General features: G+C 41.9%; 1 protein-coding gene across 14 annotated transcripts in view; it reads left to right on the top strand.

The window, feature by feature from the left end:
- Nucleotides 1-21,255, top strand: part of LPP (LIM domain containing preferred translocation partner in lipoma) — a 792,938-nt gene that overhangs the window by 382,813 nt on the left and 388,870 nt on the right. For 12 of the 14 annotated variants that reach the window (XM_075556195.1, XM_075556197.1, XM_075556200.1 and 9 more), the window contains one exon: nucleotides 10,666-10,791. The exons of 1 other annotated variant lie outside the window; for it this stretch is intronic. In XM_075556195.1, the coding sequence (XP_075412310.1) occupies nucleotides 10,666-10,791 (126 nt within the window). The remainder of the gene's footprint in view (nucleotides 1-10,665; nucleotides 10,792-21,255) is intronic. One more of the 14 variants, XM_075556208.1, reaches the window with a different exon arrangement.

The raw sequence follows: 21,255 nt of genomic DNA on the forward strand, positions 1-21,255 counted from the left end.
GACAGCATGTCTAAAGTCTGTGAGATGACGTCTCGCCATACTTGCTTCAATGGAGGATTCCGGCTCCTTCCTTCAAGAAGTATTTGGTGGTTCTTTGGTATCCCATGGTACTTTCAATATTCTTCCCAGCACCATAATTCAAATGAATCAGTTCTTCTTTGGTCTTCTTTATTCAATGTCACATGCATATGAGGTTTTTGAGAACACCATGGATTGGGTCAAGCACATCTTAGTAAGCGCTATTCCATAAGGATCTGTAGTGGTTACTACACCACTCAAATCAAAACCCACTGCCACGGAGGCGATGCTGACTCATAGGGACCTTACAGGAGAGGGTGGAACTGCCCTAGTGAGGTTTGGAGACTGTCACTCTTTATAGTAGTAGAAAGTCACCTTTTTCTCCATAGGAGCAGCGGGTGGTTGCAAACCACTGTCCCTGCAGTGAGTAACCCAACATGTAAACACTATATCGGGAACTTGGAACCAAACCCACACCATCTCCAAGGTGTGTTTGCGTTATCCCAGTAGAGCAGAGGACAGTGTTTTTGTTTGTACTCAAGAAGTGACTCCCTTGGTCATGACCTTGCTCTCGCTTGAAGCGGAGTGGGCTTAGAGACACTGGGACAGGCCTTACTCAGACTGAATCTATCTGCCAGTTATGAAGTACAAACAAGTTGCAGAATGGCCTTATAAACTCTTAATACAAGAGCTTTAATAAAATGAAATACAACCTGGAAGACCCCTACTCCTTGTGTGATATTGGTAAAGAGTAGTGAGTTTCCAAAAGGAAACATTCATAAAATAAAATAGACTTCTTGCAGGTATCAAGGATAGCTCTTGCTTGGAACTGAAGTCTCTCAGATTATCTCATTATCGAAAGGTTTATTTTGGGGGTCAATGAAGTTAGTACCTATCGCCCGAGACTCCAGTTGACCTGTGACCAAACTCTTGCCATCTCTCTTTTCTTTCTTTAATGCCTTTTCTCTCTCTTCTTGTCTGCCCCCCTCTTTGATCATCATCTGTTTTTATCTTTCCTTGTAAAGAGAGAAAGCTTTTTTTGTTTCCATTACTTAGGTATTTTTTCTGTTCACCGTTTATTCCGTAAACATCGGAAACAGCACTGCACTGTGTGTGGATGAGGGTGACAAGAGGAGCCCCCGTGGCGGAGGGGCTGCGTCGTGGCTCCTGACCACAGACCCCGTGGGAATCCACCAGAGCAGCGTGTCCAGAGAAGAGAGGCGAGGTTTCCTTCTCACACGAAAAGTCACAGTTAAAGAAACCAGGAAGGGCAGTTCTGCCCTGTATGAGATTTGGTATGAGCTGGAATGGATTGATGGGAGTGAGTGTTCTTTAATTGTAAGAATAACTTACAAGAGCAAAATAAAATAAAATTATGCATGATTTTGTTTTTGGTTTACAAGAATAGCATATCTTGAGTTAAAGATGTTTAATATCAAGTTTTATACATATTTCTAAGTACCAAAGCTGGAAGCAGATAGACAAATATAATCACATAACATTTAGATAATATCTGTGGAAAAAGGCGCGACATGGGTGTAGCTCTATTAGAGGAACAGCCCAGACTTTCTACAATGGGAACATTGGAGTCATATGTAATTTGGTAGTAGATGACTGAGTAACTGATATTTAAATATAAGTAGATTTATAAGATTGAATTAACAGATTTTTGAAAAATGCTCTGTGCTTCTTTTCATGACCAGTGACCAGCATTCTTTTTTCCCGGCTTACCCGACTACAGTTCACCTTCATGACAATGTCATTACATGTTTCTTAGTTGCGATTTATAAGAGGGCGGCTATCACATTGTCGGAGCTTATCTTTTGGAGCAGGGCATGGGATTGGCTCGCCTCTCCGTTCATGGACCTTGGTCAGGTGCCCAGTCTTAGTGATCTGGGCTGCGGTATTTTGAAATCCCGTCACATGATCTAGAGCATGGCTCCTTTGCCAACAAGGGCTGGGTCAGATGGTTTCATTGAAGGACATGTGTGTTTGGCAGATGTCTGTCAACTTTGGGCTGAAAGGCGTGACATGTGAGGGATACTAAAGATAAGCGTTGAAAACTAGGCGTTTACCACCAGTAATCTTTAGGCTCTTTCTGGACATTTTCAATCTCCTCCACCACCACCACCTCCTGCCAAGGAATCCACGTAGACTCACAGCAACTCCGGGCTGGTTTTCTGACTCAGGTGCTAGAAAAATCTTCTTAAGGAGGAATAATAAGAGTTTGACCTCATTTTGCATATTAGAAAGTTGAATTTTATTTCTGTCAGGCATTTACAGGAAGTTTCTCAGGGAAAGAACTTGTTCTTGTTTCTTAAAAAAATCTGACTCTGCCACATGGCTTCCCAATGACTCTCAAAGGACACCACACCGCGTATGGGTTCTTTCTAGGTCAATGTGCAAAGACTCAGCAAGTAGACTGTGAACTCCTGGAATGGGGGGTTCCTGCCTTCTTTAGGCTGTGTAGAAAGGGCGTAACAGGAGCAGTGTTAGAGGGCAGCATAGGAGCAAACCTACTCACAGGAAATCAGCAATGCAAGTTACCTTCTGAAGAGTGCTGCTCTTGTGAAGAACAGAGGCAAGGGGACAGTCCTGCTTTATAGAGGAGGGCCCAGGTGAGGTAGAGATGTAGGGTTTCGGAAAGGTTAGCATTTTTCCACTAAATGAGTACCAGTCAGGGTTCAAAATCCACCATGAACTAAGATTTACAGAAAAATTCAACATTATAGTTCTTTATTATAACGTAATAAAGCGACTTTACGAAAAATAAGCCATTGAAAACCCTCTAGAGTAGTGGTTCTCAACCTTCCTAATGCCGCGACCCTTTCATACAGTTACTCATGTTGTGGTGACCCCCAACCATAACATTATTTTTGTTGCTACTTTTTAACTGTAATTTTGCTCCTGTTAGGCATCGTCATGTAAATATCTGATATGCAGGATGTATTTTCATTGTTACAAATCGAACATAATTAAAGCATAGTGATTCATCACAAAAGCAATATGTAATTGTGTATTGTGAAGTATTTATTTCTACCGACAAATACATGAAATTTTGTCTTGAAGCATGGTGTAGCATGGGTAACCGTCTTCATGCTGGGTACTCGTATGTGGACGTGTCTGCATGTGGGCGGACCCACCTGGAGATGGATTGAGGAGCGGCGTCTTGGTTCATAAGACCATCGGAAATATGTTGACCCCCAGAGGGTTGCTGGCTCTGGAGCTTGCAGTTCTACTCTTGCATGCAGGGGGTCTGCTTTAGTGGTAGTATATTAAGGAGGCAGCATACCATCTTGAGCCCCTCTCTTTTAAAACACACAAAAAAGCGCAAACAACTGAGTAGCCATCACAGAGACCTACTACAAGCAAGATAGATGTGCGGGGAGTAGAATGTGCCCTTTGGACCTGGGTCCCTGAATCACAAACTTCCCAGATGCTAAGAGCCATGGGGATCTCCAAGGGTCTCTGGGGCTGGGGATGCTGATAATGAGAAGGAAAGCAGGACCTTCCTCCTAAACGGGGAGCCAACAGAAAGAAACCTTCCTCTAGAACTTGAACCCTTTTATCCCCGCTTACACTGGGAGAGAATACAGGTCTGCTGGTTCAAGGCCACCCCGACCCCCAAAGATGAAAACAAAGAAAGGACAGGAAGTCCAGTCCTGAAGAAAGTGCTAGATACCCCTAAGTTCAACTCTAAGAAATGTCTTGGGGCTTCTTAAAGCATTTAGAAAGCACATGTTTCATACATGAGCGATCAATTTTTTCTTCGATTTGCTTCTTTTCTCCAGGTATGTTACCAAGTATTCACATTCAAGTTTTGGCCATTCTGTGAGGTGTGACACGTCAGTGTTATGGTTTGGCAGTGAGATTTTGAAGGATGTGAAAGACAAGACTGGGGCTGTGTAGGTTTTGAGTGTAATACTCGGTATTGGCTGTAACTCTAGGATGTAAATTCCCTTGGGCAGAGCCTGGTTCTTGGTTGAATTCACTAGGCCATTACCCTTGATCCTGGTTTCACTTGGTAGCCTCAACAAGGCCTCTCTAATTGGTTTGGTCATTAAGTGCCTGCCATTATTTTCATAGCAGAAGGCTGAGCAGGTAGCTGGACTGAGACTCTGCTCCTTACCACCAGACTGAAATGAACACTCACTCTGTGCATGGTTGTCTGCTAAATTGAATTCTCTCCCCTGCCCACAGCCCCATTTCACTAGGAAGAGTTGTGATTATCTTTTGCCAACCAGCAAGGCAATGGTCACTTCAGGTAAGGGTCATGTACAAGTATGTATGCCAATACCATTAAGTGGAAGATTCTTCTTTTTTTAAGTGGAAGATTTTTAAAGAACAGGATGTGAGTCGAGTCTCACCTCATTAGTTATTTCTTAATTAAAAAGATACATTTGCTGTTGGGAAATCTGGTGGCTATTGCCCTATCAAATGTGGAATCACTCAAGTTTCAGCCAGACCAACTCCTCGTGACGCCATAGAAACATAAAAACCATCACTGATGCAATATACCTTTGCAGACATTTCAGTTTGAATCTGGAGTGGCAACCATCAGCCAAAGCAAGGTTGTTGAACTTTGTTTTGAAGTATCTGCCTATATTCTTGAAAACATCTGTTTCTGGCAAGAAAATAATTTGCAGAGGGTCTTGTTCTGGTTTTAAAAGTAGACTGAGAAGGTATTTCAACCAAAAGGGTGATCTTTAATTGAATTCTGATTAAAAAGAAACAACAACTGATACATTACTGGTGCCATTTATAAGATACCCACATACATACATATGATACTGTGACCATGTTAAATTGTGTGTGTGTGTGTGTGTGTGTATGTGTGTGTGAGAGAGAGAGAGAGGGGGGGGAATTGAAGAAATTAGGGGCTCTTAGATGCTGCAAGCTTCATTATTTGGAAGTCAAGTTTTGGTAATGTTCAGATGATTTGTTGACAGCAAGTAGCATGTATAGAGATAAAGAGCACGCATGATAGAGTGTTGACAATTGGTAGATCTCTCTGTGGGAGGTGTACATTTCACTACTCGTGTAACTGTACCTTAGTTTTCTAATGTTTTAAAATAAAGAGCTTGGAAGTAAAGAATGTATAAGTAATACACCTAGGTTCTTCCATAGCTTGTTTTTAGTTCTTTGTCAGTGTTCTTTGTCTACCCTTAATGGTTAGTAGATTATCAATATTTCAGGCTAAAACGTGACCCACCTAGTCAGACTCTTAGAAATGGCCTGCCTTTATTTCCCTCATATGTTATATACTCTGGCACTGCACTCCAGCATTAATATTTATTTCCTTATACTTATATAGAGTGGTGGAGGTAGTGTTTAACCCCTTATAATTCTGGTAGGGGTCAGAATTGGCCTTTTTCCAAATTAGACTAGAGCTCAGTGGGTTGGTAAAGTTTTATCACTTCCGTATTTGTTGACTGATTGAACCTGACTACCTCATAGAATACATCACTTTATGGAGGGTGTTTTTCTGAGCCAAAGGCCTCGGCTGCCTTCGCTTGTATGGCACCCCTCTGTGTCCCAGGCCCCATCCTCACATCCCACCATCATACACTGCCGTAACCTGGTAGCTCCTTGCTTCAGCTGTAACAGTTCTCAGACTTTCTGTCCTGGAGCTTCTTAGCCATCCCTCTAGTTCTGGGGACAATGATGAGTTAAATGCTGGGGGCTTAAGAGAACCTGAGCCTTGGCCCTGTCATCACTGAGGTGGGCAGATCTGAGGTGAATTTCACAGGGATCCATAGAGGGCGCCAAGATGCATGGAGCCCAAAGTGCTGCCAAGTGCTGACCAGTCTCGCCCCTTTCCTTCCATCCCTGCTTCTCTCTTCCCTGTCCCTTACTGCTCTTCCTTGAGTAGATTTCCAAAATAAATTGCATGCATGCAGGTCTTCACTTTGGGGCTGAACCCAGAACAGGTGTGTAAGTAAATGTGGTGAAGAAAGCTGATGGTGCCCAGATTTCAAATGATATAGCATCTGGGGTCTTAAAGGCTTGAAGGTAAACAAGTGGCCATCTAGCTCAGAAGCAACAAAGCCCACATTGTAAGAAGCACACCAGCCTGTGTGATCATGAGGTATCGAAGGGATCAGGTATGAGGCATCATCAGAACAAAAACAAATCATATCATTGTGAATGATGAGGAGTGTGGAGTGGAGACCCAAAGCCCATCTATAGGCAATTGGACATCCCCTTATGGAAGGGTGCAGTGTAGCCATGATAAAACATACAATTTTCCTCTGGTTCCTAAATGCTTCCTCCCCACCCACTATCATGATCCCAGTTCTACCTTACAAATCTGGCTAGACCAGGGGATATACACTGGTACAGATAGGAACTGGAAACACAGGGAATCCAGGGCGGTTGATCCCTTCAGGACCAGTGGTGAGAATGACAATGCAGGCATGGTAGGGGGAGAGTGGGGTCAAGATTGGGAACCGATTACAAAGATCTACATATAATCTCCTCCTTGGGGGACGGACAATAGAAAAGTGGGTGAAGAGAGATGTCGAACAGTGTAAGATATGACAAAATAATAATTTATAAATTATTAAGGTTTCATTATGGAGGGGAAGCTGGGAGGGAGGGGGGAAATGAGGAGCCGATGCCAGGGGCTTACGTGGAGAGCAAATGTTTTGAATGTACAAATGTGCAATGAATGTACAAATGTGCTTGACACAATTGATGTATGTGTGGTTTGTGAGAAGAGTTGTATGTGCCCCTAATAAAATGATTTTTTAAAATGGCATTCCTTTACTTATAGTTGATCAGAGTGAGACTCTGTTGAATTGTTTTAATGGCCACTTCATAAGGGGTCTTGGGGAATCTAGAAAACATTAGGCAAAGAGCCAGGCCGATCATCATTGTGATTTTTCCGTGGCCAGGTTGTGTAAGCATCAATGGTTAGACAAAGCTACATTGATAGGGAATTAAGAAAAAGATGTTGTTGAATCACAGAATTCTGTTAGCTGGTGATTGGACTGTAGCTTAAGCAACATCTGTAGAATAAGATGTTCTAGAATGACCTCTGAATTGAAAGGTTCTGAGAGTGGAAACGTTAAAATTGCGATGTGACATACATAGCCCATTGTAATCTATAGAGGGACTGGAATTTAGGACCAAAGCTGTTGTTCCAGGGTCACTTGGATTGCAGAAGGTCTTGATGCAGAAGTTCTTAACCTAAGACAAGAACATGAAACATCGGGAGCAGTCTCCATACAAAAGGGCTCAAGAATCAGGAGGCTGTGTACAAAATGAAGTCTTACCTGCACAGGCTGGTTACACATTGTAATTGCTTCTTTTGTTGTGGGGCTCAAGATAAGCTATTTGTGAGTCTCCGTGGCTTTACATTACTGTCATCTAAGGTATGGGCAGGTGATGTGCGTGCTGTTTCAGGGCCACTCAGGTGTTAAAGACCTGATGAAATCTGACTTTTTACTGATGCCCCCAGGAAATAATGAATGCTGCTTCACGTAATAAGAATAATTAACAATAGCTGTATTATTCATAATAATTTACAGTTACTCGTTGATGTAATTAAAGCTATTTGTGAAAATCATCTTAATTACAGCATGTTAGAGTTTACAAAGCATTTTCTCATCCATTATCTTATCTGAGTCTTGGAATGACTTGGCTAAGGTAAGGTAGGTGGGGTTGCCATTTTCTAGCTAAGAAAACTATGTCCCAGGAAAGAATTTAACCAGATTTCAAGATTACTGGTCTTCCTCATAAATTGTTATATCCATGGGTATATGGAAATACATTGATCAAATCCCTGACTTTTATATTTTTTACCTATACCTGGTTCTCGTTGATTTCCCAAACAATAGCATTCTCCCCACCATGCCTATATGAATTTTAATTGCACAAGAGTTTTATTTTAATTTATTTGTTAATGCTGCCATCTTTCATAATTATTTTTCGTCCATGAAATCAAGATGAGATGAGATTACCTCTGGGAGAGAGATTGCGGCCTTGAAAAGATCTGTTCTTAGGGCACACACCATTGGCCTTAGAGGATTTTGTCAAGCTTGAGGTCCGGACACTAAGGAATAGCACAAGTCGCTCATCCTTTTCCCTCCTGTGACTGTGAAAAGGAGGCTGAGGTCAGTCTCCCTATTTATCGGAAAGGCTAGATTACAAACCCAGGCCCTTCAGCTGCATGTGCGCATGCATACACACATGCATGCGTACATACCAGGGACTTTGAGGCTCGTTCTTATGCCATGCACTGAGCAGCTGCTGTTTCCTGCTGTATCTCTAGCTGTTTTTATGCAACATATGTTGATGGGGAAGGTACTGCCTCTATCCAGGGCACAGTCTTCCATCATTGATTCATTAAGAAAATACTCAATGGGCCGGTGATGTCCCAGTGATGGGACAGGCCCTAAGCAAGAATCTGAAGATTCTGCAAAGAGGAAATGAGACGATGTCCTGCTCTCGTGAAGCTTATATTCTTGTTAGGGAGACAGACAGTCAAGAGACAGATCAAGCTATGAAATAATGGCGTGTGGTAACAGCTGTTGTGGATAGACGGGAAGGAATCAAACAAGAGTGTCAAGAGTGAGATAGACAGGTCATGGATCGGTAAGCAATAGGCTCAAGCCAAGGAACGATTGTGGGAATGCTGCAGGGCCATTGTAGGTGGGATTACTATGGGTCGGAACTGACTGGATGACGCCTAACAACAAAATAGAGAAGTCATAAAAAAATGTCCCAAACAAGAAAGTGATGAGAAAAGTGCTTTGAAAAATGTAATAAAAATGACTCCCTTTTAAAAATTGCTAACCAACAAGGGGGACAGCTGCCCACTGGGGCAAGTGACAGCGCTTCGGTTTGGCAGCCAAAGGGCTGGGCCACAGCTTCGCAGACCATTGTCAATTTCAGTGTGCTGAGACACATCAGCTCCCTGCGGATGCCCTCATGCTGGTGACCTTCCCAGGAGGCTGGCAGGGCCTCCACATCGCAGCACAGTGTTTTGATTGAGAGACTGATCTAGTTCCCCAAACTCAAGGTGCATGATGAGCAAGATACTCGGACAACTAAGAACAGCAAAGCGATATTACTAGGCCATTTGCTGTCATTGGGTGAGAGGCTGTGAGCACTGGGAGGATAAACCTGCTTATAGGGCTGTGAGATTTAACCTTATCTTTTGTTGTTGATTGAGATAGTGTGGTTTCTTGGCTCTTGCCCACACCCACACCCCCCTTTGTCTTTAGACCAGCAGTTCTCAACATGTGGGTCGCGACCCCTTTGGGGGTCGAACAACCCTTTTACAGGGGTCGCTCAATTCATAACAGTAGCAAAATTACTGTTATGAAATAGCAGCAAGCATCATTATGGTTGCGGGGGTCACCACAGAGGAGGCCCTGTATAAAAGGTTCAGACCTGAGGAAGGTGGAGAACCGCTGCTGTAGACACTTGCAGGAGCCCTGGTGGTGCTGTGCATTAAGCACTGAGCTCCTACCTACAAAGTCAGTAGATTGTGGGAGGAAGAAGAAACAGACTACTCCCTCAATGAGTGACAGTCTCAGAACTCCCCCCCCCCCCCAGAGGCAGGTCCACTCTGTCCTATAGGGTCACTGTGAGTTAGAATCACCTTAATGGCAATAAGTGAATGAATGAGTGTTAGATACTTGGCAACACTATCCTGATATTTAATGTCTTCACAGAAATCGGGTTGATTAGACTACAGTACCTTCACTTTATTTTAGTCCTGATGGCACTGAAAATATGGCGGCCTCTTGATTCAGTATTAAGAGACACTTCCATCTCACTCACAATAATGTTGACCCCTTAGGAGATCATCTTACCGGACTGAAAGTCACTTCATATTTTTTATCTCTTTGCCCGCAGCCCTGGGTAAACTGTTTGCTTATTGTTTCCAAGTCTATCTCCTACTTTTGTGAATGTACTTTGTCGAGTACTAGCCATCAACTGCCCCCTTACTGGTTCTCGGTTCAGTTAGATACGCCGCTGTGATAACATGAGAGTGACCATAGACACTCCCCCCCCCCCCCCCCCGCCCCACGTTCCTCATTGGAGAGCACTGGTACATGTCCTCTTGGCAGCCCCAGGGCCAGAGCCTGCAACAGTCTGCTGATTCTAGCCCAATTGTCCAGGTGCATCAGCAGCAAACTACCTCTGCTGCCCACCCGATATAGGGTTCCCTGGTATTTAAAAGTGGAGCAATCTTATGAAAACTTTGTAAAGCTAAAATGGCATACAGTAAAGAAGCAATTCTATTAACTTACACGAGGAAAACATTTGAATATTCCCCAGCCAATTGACCTACTAAGTAAGACATAAAACTTTAAATAAAACTGAACTATAATCAAAGCAGGCCTGATAAAATGCATGGCCTATGAGGACCCTGGACTTGTATCTGCTTAGCTCCGTTCCTTGAATTTAGAGATGGAGTGCTTACTTTCCTTTCACTTCCAAAGTCACTGGCAGAACCTCTAAAAGTGTGCTTTGCAGCTGTCTGAGTGCTTTCTGGGTGGGTAAAGAGAAAATCCCACCCCAGTCGACCTCATCCATATTGAATGAAAGCGAAAGACCCACAGTATAACTTGAGAAAATGGAAATCACACGAGAGCCAATGAGCCCCTCTTTAAATTTCTGTGTTGTTTCTAGCAGGGCAATCCTGGGGGCAAGACCCTGGAGGAGAGGCGCTCGAGCTTGGATGCAGAGATCGACTCCCTTACAAGTATCTTAGCTGACCTGGAATGCAGCTCCCCCTACAAACCTCGGCCTCCACAGGTAAGTTCTTTAAATCAGCACCTCTGCAAAATCACGGAGCTAGGGAAAGCTAGACTACTGGGGAGCGGAGTGTGGGGGCTCGAGTGGTTTAAATCCACATGTAATCCCAACCTAATTTACAGTGGGGGGTGGGTGAGGAAGAGACCTTTCCACATCGCTAACCACATTATATTCTCATCTGAGAGAACATGCTTCTTTTTCTCCCTCTAATGCTTTTTGTTCTTCTCTGAGTCAATGGCTGTCATTTCATTAATAGTCGCACATGTAAAGTGACAGGCAGGAACCTCTTAATTTGTTCCTGTAGCGTTTTCTTTAAAAATGGGAAAACAGTACCAAAATAAATCTTACTTCATTTCCTTATCTTTCTCTACTTGCTACATTCTATTGTAGTCTTGTCAGTAATGATTCCTGTAATTAAAGAAGGTGAAGATGAAGGCTGTGTATTTCGCAAGAATTTCTTTATGTTGGATATTGTTTTCAGATATGGGCTCTTGTAACAAATACTAAAAGGAAGCCGTTCACATACATTTTCTTTAAATTCTTTGCTTTCTCTGATATTCCTTCACATTGGCATTTTTACATTAAGGATTCTGGTCATTTTTAAAAAGTGCTTTATTGTAAAGTGGGTGAAGATTTTTAGATCCGATCAATTTTCCATTCAACACCTTGTATGTGTTTTGCTACACCCCACTTTGATTGCCATCTCCACACTAATTTCTACCCTTCTTAACATTACACCCTCTTTCCTAACCCTTCTGAAAGGCATCCTTGTGTAAACACGGCCCTATTGATCTTGCAAGACTCATTCCTCTAAGGTGAGCTTACCTCACAAGTGTTATTGTTCCCCCTTGTAGATCTACCTATTGTTTGGTTAACAATTCAGTCCTTTGTAGTCCTTTAAGGACCATAGTTTAGGGGATTCTACCAGTCTTTATCTGACCAGTAAGCCTGGTCTCATAGGATTTTTGAGTTTGGATCCATATTTCTTTCGCATATGGTTTAGTAGTGGTAGTGATAGTTGGGCACCACTTAGTTCTTCTCAACTCAGAGCCTGATGTTTGCTTGGTCTGTTAATCTGTTGAATCTATTGTGTCCATGCATCTTCAGGGTTTTTTGTTGTCCAAACTCTTCTTTCCTTTGTACAAGAAAAGACCAACAGGTGTGTCTTAAATGGGCTAAATTTGCTATTTTAGTTGCTATTCATCAAAGTAGGATATGTAGAACATTATTATTGTAGACTATATTATGCCAATTGACCTTGACATCTCCTGTGAAACTGTGGTCCTGAATCCCCAATTTCAGTGACTAATTCTCTCAAGGTGTTTGGTTACGTCTAAGAAGTTTTCATAACTTCCCCCCCTATATGTCATACCATATTCATGGATATATTTACAAGGCACTCATACAAATAACTTTTGTCAAACCTGTATCTACAGTTGGCTTTGGGCCTCCACTCCGCCCTCCCACTTTCCTAGACTTTTTACAACAGTGATCTCATGAAACCTCTGTTCATTTGTGATTGACTAGTTCACTCAGCATAATGTCCTCTGTGTTCGTTCATATTGTGAAGTGCTTTGTAGATTTAATCATTCTGTAACATTACATGGTATTCTATTGCGTGCATGTAGAACATTTTGTTTGTTCAGTGTTCCATTGATGGGGATTTTAATTATTTCCATTTTTATGCTATTGTGAATAATGCTGCAGCAAACTTGCGAGTGGATATATCTATTTGTCTGATGCTTCTTATTTTCCTAGGATATCTAACAATTAAAGGGATTGCTTGGTTATTTAGTATTTTTATTTTGAATATAGCCATTTTTATTACTTTTCTTTCCAAAGATTGTAAGTAATTTCTACTGGTACCTTCAGTTTGTACAGGGGGATTGAAAAAGTTTAGGGACATTCCATGATGTTTCTATACAACTTTCCCACAAAATTTTGGAAGTCCATTTTATATCAGTTTCACCCCAGTGTCGACACACTTTAGTGACTCATCTGAGTTTTGTGATAATGATATTTTGTTATTGGTTTCCTTTGCATTTCTTTGCTTTTTTCAGAGATTGACCTTTTATTGTTTTTGTTGCATCTTAGTTTATTATCTGACTTTACAAGTCATTCCCTGCCTTTCCGGGGACTTGCGAGTGTGAATGGCAGAACTGTTTCAGGATATCCAAGTTGACAGAGAAATTCCAGCTCCAACCCTTGGATGAGCTCTATTGTCGTTAACTCACGTGTGATGTTAGGTTGACGCACGTGGCATTGAATGTAGCACTCTGAGTCCCTGTCCATTTCTCCAGAGGCAGCTCCTATATTGACAATGGTTCCTTTCACAAATTAAAAGCAGTCTGCTTCTCTGTCATAGTCATGTCCACACCGACGAGGCTGTAGATGCTTTTCTCTTTGATGACATTCCTATTAGTTTTTCTACACACGTGTTAGGTTTGTCAAGTAGATTGGACACAGAGCAACACATACTGGAAGCATAGGTCTTTGCTCTAGGATCTACACGATCTGTCAGTAGTAGAAATATAGTTCAAATCTGTAAGTAGGTACTGAGTTCCAGGTGTATAGCAAACATTGTGCTACTTATAGGGAATTGGTAGGAAAAGAGAAATGGAGAGTTGAAATGGAAAAAAGTCTTTCCCAAACTCATAACAAAGCAACAGATACTGCAGAATCAGGGGAACAAAATGATACAGTGGAGGTGGCAGAATCCGCGAAGGTTTACCAGGGGATTGGAATTTTCTGCTGGAATTGTTGCTAGTTGCCACCAGTTAGCAGTGACGCATGGTACTTTGCTGTGTAACAGAACAAAACGGTGCCTTGTTCTTAAGCATCTTCAAGGTGATTGGCATGTTTGAGCCCATTCGTGTGCCTCTAGGTTTCAGTCCAAGTCATTGAATGTTTCCCTCATGTTTGCTCATCCTACTTTACCAAATACTATGGCCTTTTCTAGCACTTGATCTTTCCTGTTGATTTGTTCAGAGACTGTGAGCCAAAGTCGTACCATCCTCTCAAGTGGTGTATGGACCATGTTGACTTCTTTCTTCTACGGCTCGTTTGATCATGGTTCTGGCAGCTCACGAGGAGAAAATAGACATATCCTCGCCGAGGCCACAGTTAGAATGAATTTTCTTCTTTGTTTTTCATCGTCCAGGGTTTGCATACATATGAGGTAATTGATTAAATAAAACAACAACCCAAAACCGTGCCTTGGACCAGACACACCTTAATAATCAAACATAATCAAAGTGACATCATAGTTTTTCAAAACTTGAAAGGTTATTTTGTAGCACATTTGCCCAATGCCATACGCTGTTTGATTTCTTGACCGTTCCTTGTGTGGGTAGAATTGTCTTGCTAGAGATCAAAAGGGAAAACAGTATGATCCCTTAGGCAGAAAGGTCCAGGGTGTGTTTGGCAAACTGTAAGCAGATGGGTGACTGAAGGTGAGGTCATTGGAAACTGTAGCGAGCTCTAAGATCAAGCCGGCATCCTCTTGATAGCCTGTGGGCAAGTTTAATGCTAGATCAAAATCCTTGCAGATCTTGTTTCAATGGTGGAGGATAGTTGAAGATTGTCTACCCAGTGGTGGTGTTGTTGTTAGGTGCCATTGAGTCACTTCTCACTCACAGTGACCATGTGAGTCACCAAACGTGGGGACCTTTGCCAGGGAAAAGACCCTCCTGATAACATATCCAAAAGGGGCAAGGGAAAATCCATTCTGGAGAAGATAAAACAAACCTATCAACTCTAGAAAGGTGCTGACCAGTTATTCAGGAGGTCGCAGCCTTTGACATTAGACTTAGCTGTCTATGCCCAAAGGTTCCAATTACTGCCCTACACCCCCACTTTTTAATGCAGATTATTATTATTTAATCTTATGATTCCTCTCCTAAATTCTTATACCCTAATACAGGTGTCCTCAAACTACGACCCAAGGGCCTCATGCAGCCCAACAAGGACATTTATCCGGCGCGCCGGGTGTTTTTGCGCCATTTGTTTTTTTACTTCAAAATAAGATATGTGCAGTGTGCATAGGAATTTGTTCATAGTATTTTGTCCGACCCTCCAATGGGTCTGAGGGACAGTGAACTGGCCCCCTGTTTAAAAAGTTTGAGGACTCCTGCCCTAATATCTTCTAAGGAGATTGTGAGGTTTTGCTTAATGTAGACTTCATTCTTCAAGGATGGGTCTGTACATGCCTTCCATAAACTGTGGAATTTGAATGGGTTTATTCAACAGCTGCATTATTATAAGAGCAATTTTATCCACTCACATGAACTCATAAAGTTTAATTTGGGGCAGTGCGTTATTCCTGGTGAAGGATTTTCACACATCTGTCCATTGGTTTATTTACTCACTCTTAGATATACCTGATCCGCTTCTTTTACAGATGACGAAGCAAAGGCTTAGCAGATAAATGTCTTGTCCTAGACCTTGCGACTGCTGTGAATATACAGCTAGACCTTGAAGTTAGGATTCTGATTTTCATTGTCAGAGCGAGACGGACAAAGCCAGTGTGTTTTGTTTTGCCTCCTTCACTATTTTGACCAATGACAAAAGACTACCACGTCAATCGGAGGACTAACAGTGTCCCTGGTGTGTGGCTTTCTCATAGAATGACAGAATCATCCAGAAGGTTAAAATATTCCTTATGCTGACTCTTAGGAAGTCTGGAACTTGGGATACATCATCACACTGCATTCCTGTCCTACCTGAATGGAAGGGAGATCCATTCCAACCTCACTTTCTTCCTAAAGTTGTTCTAATTTAGGAAAGCTGGAGTTGATGGGGAGGTATCTGAATTAGTTTCACTTTGCTAGAACTGAATTAAATGTGTTGGCCTTTATTGGTTAGCATAATTATATGCTGTGAGAATAATAATCAAGCACTTAAATTATTAAGTGCCAAGAGAAGATGATGTCTGTAGCAGACTATGTTGTGTTGTTATTAAAAGGTACTTGAAAAGTCCTAGAAGTGTATGTTAATGGTCAACTTTGATGTTTCCACTTTTGAGCCAAAGTAAATTTCAAAACCAGTTGAGTCACCTACTTGGAGGCCGGTAGGTATATGATTTCTCATGAATCTGTCCTGTGCTGAGTGATTTCCCGAATCCACCTCAGCATCCTGGCTCGAGGGAAAATGACCATAGATGTTAAATCTTTGCTCAGAAAGAGGCCCCCAAACAGCTCCCCTCATGTAACAACTCTGCACAGGGCTGGAGCTTTAGAAAATAACTTTTGCTAAAAGTTTCTATTTCTCTTTCTCCCCTGAAAGGGCATCTCCTACTCCCCAGTTTTCCCATTTTAATTCTATTTCTTTCTTTCTTTTTATTTGATAACTATGACTTATTTCCACTCACTCATTATTCATTCAGTGAATATTGAGATTTTACTATGGATTGGGCATTGAACATATCAAAGTTAGTACCAACATCCCTTGTTGGAGAAAAAATTGTGACACTGACGTAAGACAAATACATAAACAATTCAAGTACATGAACACCGAAGAAGGGCTGCGGTGTGCTAATTTAAGTCAGCATGTGGTTTACCAGGTGTTGAAGTTGTCTAAAGATTTATTTTTTTTTAAAAGAGGGATATTAGCGTTGTACCTTATGCCTTTTTATTGAGATATGAGAGAGGGCTACAGAGCGGAGGTGGCATTTGACTTCATCTGGGCTTCAGTAATCCATCACATGTATAATGGAGACATGTGTTAATAACTGGAATGAGAAGCCTAGCAATGTTGAAAGTTAATGCTTTAAAGACTAGATCAATTCAGTTGCAATAAAGGAAGGGTATAGGGAGATCACAAAGTCGTCAAATACACACGGTATCCAACAAGCCCTTTGATGCTCAAGGACTTCCACAAATAGGAGAAGGGATTTCAGGGAACAACTATGTTTCTGGCAATAGTGAGTTTAGGGGCTACTTCTTTTTTTTAAATCATTTTATTGGGGGCTCATGCAACTCTTAGCACAATCCATACATCCATTCATTGTGTCTAGCACGTTTGAACATTTGTTGCCATCATCATTCTCAAAACATTTTCTGTCTACTTGAACCCATGGTATCAGCTCCTCATTTTCCCCTTGCCCCCCCATTCTCCCTCCCTCACCCTTTATAATTTATAAATTATTATTTTTTCATGTCTTACACTGTCCAGTGTCTCCCTTCACCCAACTTTTCTGTTGTCCATCCCCCAGGGAGGGGTTATATAGAGATCATTGTGATTGGTTCCCCCTTTCTTCCCCACCTTCCCCTTCCCCTCCTGGTATCCCTACTGTCATTATTGAGCCTGAGGGGTTTATCTCTTCTGAATTCCTTGTGCTTCCAGCTCTTATCTCTACCAGTGTACATCCTCTGGTTTAGCCAGATTTGTAAGGTAGAATTGGGATCATGACAGTGGGGGGAAGGTAGCATTAAAGAACTAGAGGAACGTGTGTTTCATTGGCACTATACTGCACCCTGACTGGCTCGTGTCCTCCCCACACCCTTCTGTAAGGGGATGTCCAGTTACCTACACATGGACTTTGGGACTCCACTCTGCACTCCCTGTCATTCACAGTGATGCGTTTTTTTTTCTTTGATGCCTGATACCTGATCCTATGGACACCTCATGGTCACACAGGCTAGTGCTCTTCTTCCATGTGGGTTTTGTTGCTTCTGAGCTAGATCGCTGCTTTGTTTAACTTCAAGCCTTTAAGACCCCAGATGCGATATCTTTTGATATCAGGCACCATCAGCTTTCTTCACCAGGGGCTACGTCTTTAGAAAATTTTTCATAGGATATAAAAACATATGGCTATAATACTCATGGAATTTTGACATTTAAATTACCTTTTTTGCTTGGGCCTATAATTTCTAATCAATTGTAAATGTGTGCATGGGGAAGTAGCTATAGAAGAAATAGGTTTGCAGAGTTGGAAGCTGGTCCTCAGGTGATCATAGAATGTCGTGACCTTTGGGGTCATGTCACCCAGCTGTTACTTGGTGGAGGAATATTGGCGTTTGGAGAGGAATGAGCATTTCCAAGCTGGAAATGAGCCAAATGGTTGTTTTGATTTTTCCAGGAACCATGATGTAATGATTTCCTAGGATACTAACAGCAATCAAGAAGCAGTTTCCCTTTAGTATCATAGTTTATGCCCAAAATGTCTCCTCTCATGATATGTTCTTGGCAATGCCTTTCTTGGAAACATCACAGAGAATGGGACAAATAACGTACCTCACTGATACATAGAAAATCTGCTAGTGTGTTAGCCTTTAGCACCTCCAGATTCCTCCCATTGGGCACCATTTGTTCACTCGTCTAAGTGTGACTTAATCTCTTTAGAAGAGCAACAGAGTCTGTCAGAATACACTTCTATTGAATGTTTCCAGAAGATCGGAATCAACCATTGATTCCTAATTGATTAATCAATTGTTGACAAATCCTTTGTGTGTGTGTGTGTGTGTGTGTGTGTGTGTGTGTGTGTGCGCGCTCGCGCGTTTATACTCTGGGCAGGACCAAGGTTAGAATGGTCCTCTAATTCCTAAATATAACCTGCCTTTTCAGTGAGAGTTAGATAGGGTTGGTACTAGGCCATTTGGAAGAACTTTCAGTTACTTTTATATTGATTTTCAGCAATAACTGAAGATAAAATGTAGATTTTTACAACTAATTTTGAACCGATCAAATGGGAAAAAAGAGACCGTCAGTTAAGTTTAAAAGTTTTGAAGAGATGGGGAAGAAGACTAGATTAGGTGTTATTTGATAGGCTAGATTCCAAGTTTTGCAACAGGAAGAGGTTTGTTGTTTATCTATCTATCTATCTATCTATCTATCTATCTATCTATCTATCTATCTATCTATCTCTGTGGATGGACACGTTTCTAGAAACCACTCAATCCACTTGAACTGGACGGCATCACAAGTCAGTGCTTCCGTTCCTTTGTTTTTACCTCGGGCATGACAACTATCCTGTGCAGAGATACCGTCTTGTCATGCAGTGGCGTGAAAACGACACTGGCTCTAAACAACCCTGTAGTCAATCTTTCCAGAGCGTTCTGAGCTTGCTAGCTGGGCACTTAACACTTGCTTTACAACTTCACTTCTCCGGGGCGTTTGCACATGTCCTTTCTGAAAGTCGGCTGACCTATACTTAATAGATATTTAACTTCCTCATTGAAACCATTTAAAAGTCATTACCACTCTCTTTTAGTCCCTTTGGAAACTTAGTGTCTAAACACTGTTTTGTCCCAGACAGGCCTTTTACTTGCCTCCCCACTTTTCCCACACCAAATCCCTTTCATGAACGACAATGTTTCAGGTGATCTGAAAACCTGTGGCAAGCTCTCAACTGGTCACTACGAGGTCAGTGGTTCAAACCTACCAGCCTCGCCATGGAAGAAAGCTGTAGTAGTTTGCTTACATAAATATTTTCATGCTTGGAAACCCTATTCTGCAGTTCTGCTTTTTCCTACAGGGTTTCTATGAGGAAGATTAGACTTCAGAGCAGTGGGTTTGGTGTGTGTGTTGTGTAGAAGGCTTTGTATTGGGAATTCTTGTAGCCTGAGTGGAAGCAGTGTGGTCAGAGTGGAGCCTTGTGGTGCTGTGGAGTCTCGATTCTCTGGAGTTCTGTGTTCTAGCTTGCAAAAGTCTCAAACAGCTGCAAGGGAGATTAATTAGTAATTAAATTTTCAATATTTCATATTACCCAGTGAAACCCAAACTTGTGGGGCTACTGGGAGGTAAAAGCTGCACTATACTGTTATGGTGTGAGCAGGCTTAGACTGTCCTTGGAGACCGGAAACTTGCTGGTTCTTTGCTTCTTGGGAATTGAGATAGAACTGGGGCTTCACTCCGTGGGAAAAGAGAATAGACTTTGGTGCACTCATTTTTCTCTTACCATATTCTCATGGGGACCATTTAGGAGGGGACCATAATTGGTTGCAAAGGCAAGTTTTTGATACATCTTTGTCAGCTTAATAAGAGCTTTCTTTAAGAGCACTAGTAACAGGTGAAGCCTTGTGGGAACCCCATCTCTATGATGTAATATAGCCGGTCTACAGTCAAGTACACATGTTAAAGAAAATACCATTTTATAATCACAAGAACTCTAGTTTTCCATGCCCATGTTTAGAGGAGATGAGTTATTTTGAATTCGTCTGTACCTGCCAGAAAACGTCAGAAGTTCAACAGTAATGAGGTGGGGGTGGCCGAGTGGTTAGCTGACTCAGAGTTGCTTAGCATAGGTTTGATGACAGGCAGTTAATTTTTAGATTGTAATTGTGTCTCAATACCATTTATACCTCCTCCTCCTCCTCCTAACAAAGGATGCTGTATTGTGTTTGGGTCAGGTGCAACCATCATAATGAAAATTGGCTTCTAAGCTGCGTTTTGAGAGCCATGGAATTGCAACCTTATCTTCAAAGTAGGCATTTGGGCTGGAGATCCACCTTGCAGCCACATCAACTGAACTCTTGCACAAATATGCCCATATTGCCTGACCCCAGTGAAGAATCTGCTCCTATTGTGTGTTAGCTCTTAGCAGTAATTTAGGAGGAGGTTAAGCAGGTGGCTGCTGCCAAGCATCATGAAGACAATGCAGACTCAGCTGAAGCCTGTGTGCTCTTCGATGGACCCAGATCCTAGTCCCTCTGGTTGACCTTTAGCTTTGATTTTATTTGATAGATCTTTAAGAGTGCTTGAATCAGATTGTATTATACTGCACTGAATCACTCAATCTGTGCATTGGTTTAAAGAGAAACACACCAAGTTGCTTGGCATGTTTCTCCATTTCAGAACATTTTAATGCAAATAACTAGACAGAGAGACAGACAGACACACAATAGAGATCGACACACACACAAACACACACACACACACGCACACACACACTGCATTTGCCGAATTACAGAATATTCCTGTCAGGACCTGTTTCCCTATTTTTTTCCTTTCATTTTAAAGACGATGTGGTAGTAGCCTTGGTCTGAAATAATTTCCCCTAATAATGTAAAGTTAATTAACTAAAAAGTAACTTTATATTATTATTAATTCAAGATGACAAGACTTACCATGGCACATATATTTGTTGTGTTTTTAGATTAAAGAAAACCACCCCTCAGATTAGATACACTCATTGTTTGTCATTTTCTACACTCCCTTTCTTCCTAAAATTTATTGCCAAACTGAAGTGTACCGATGAAAATGATGGTTACTCTAGACCTTAAGTGGAAGGTGGTGACTAAACACCAAACACCTATGTCACCATTTGCCATGGTGAGTAACGAGTCTGCCAACTGCTTCCCTAAACACACACACACACACACACACACACAGGCATGTACACACGTACACAGACACAGAGACACATGCACACAGACACACACACAGGCATGCACACACACGCACACACACACACAGGCATGCACACACACATAGACAGACACACACGTACACAGACACAGAGACACA

Source organism: Tenrec ecaudatus, chromosome 8 (assembly GCF_050624435.1).
Source record: "Tenrec ecaudatus isolate mTenEca1 chromosome 8, mTenEca1.hap1, whole genome shotgun sequence".
Classification (NCBI taxonomy): domain Eukaryota; kingdom Metazoa; phylum Chordata; class Mammalia; order Afrosoricida; family Tenrecidae; genus Tenrec; species Tenrec ecaudatus.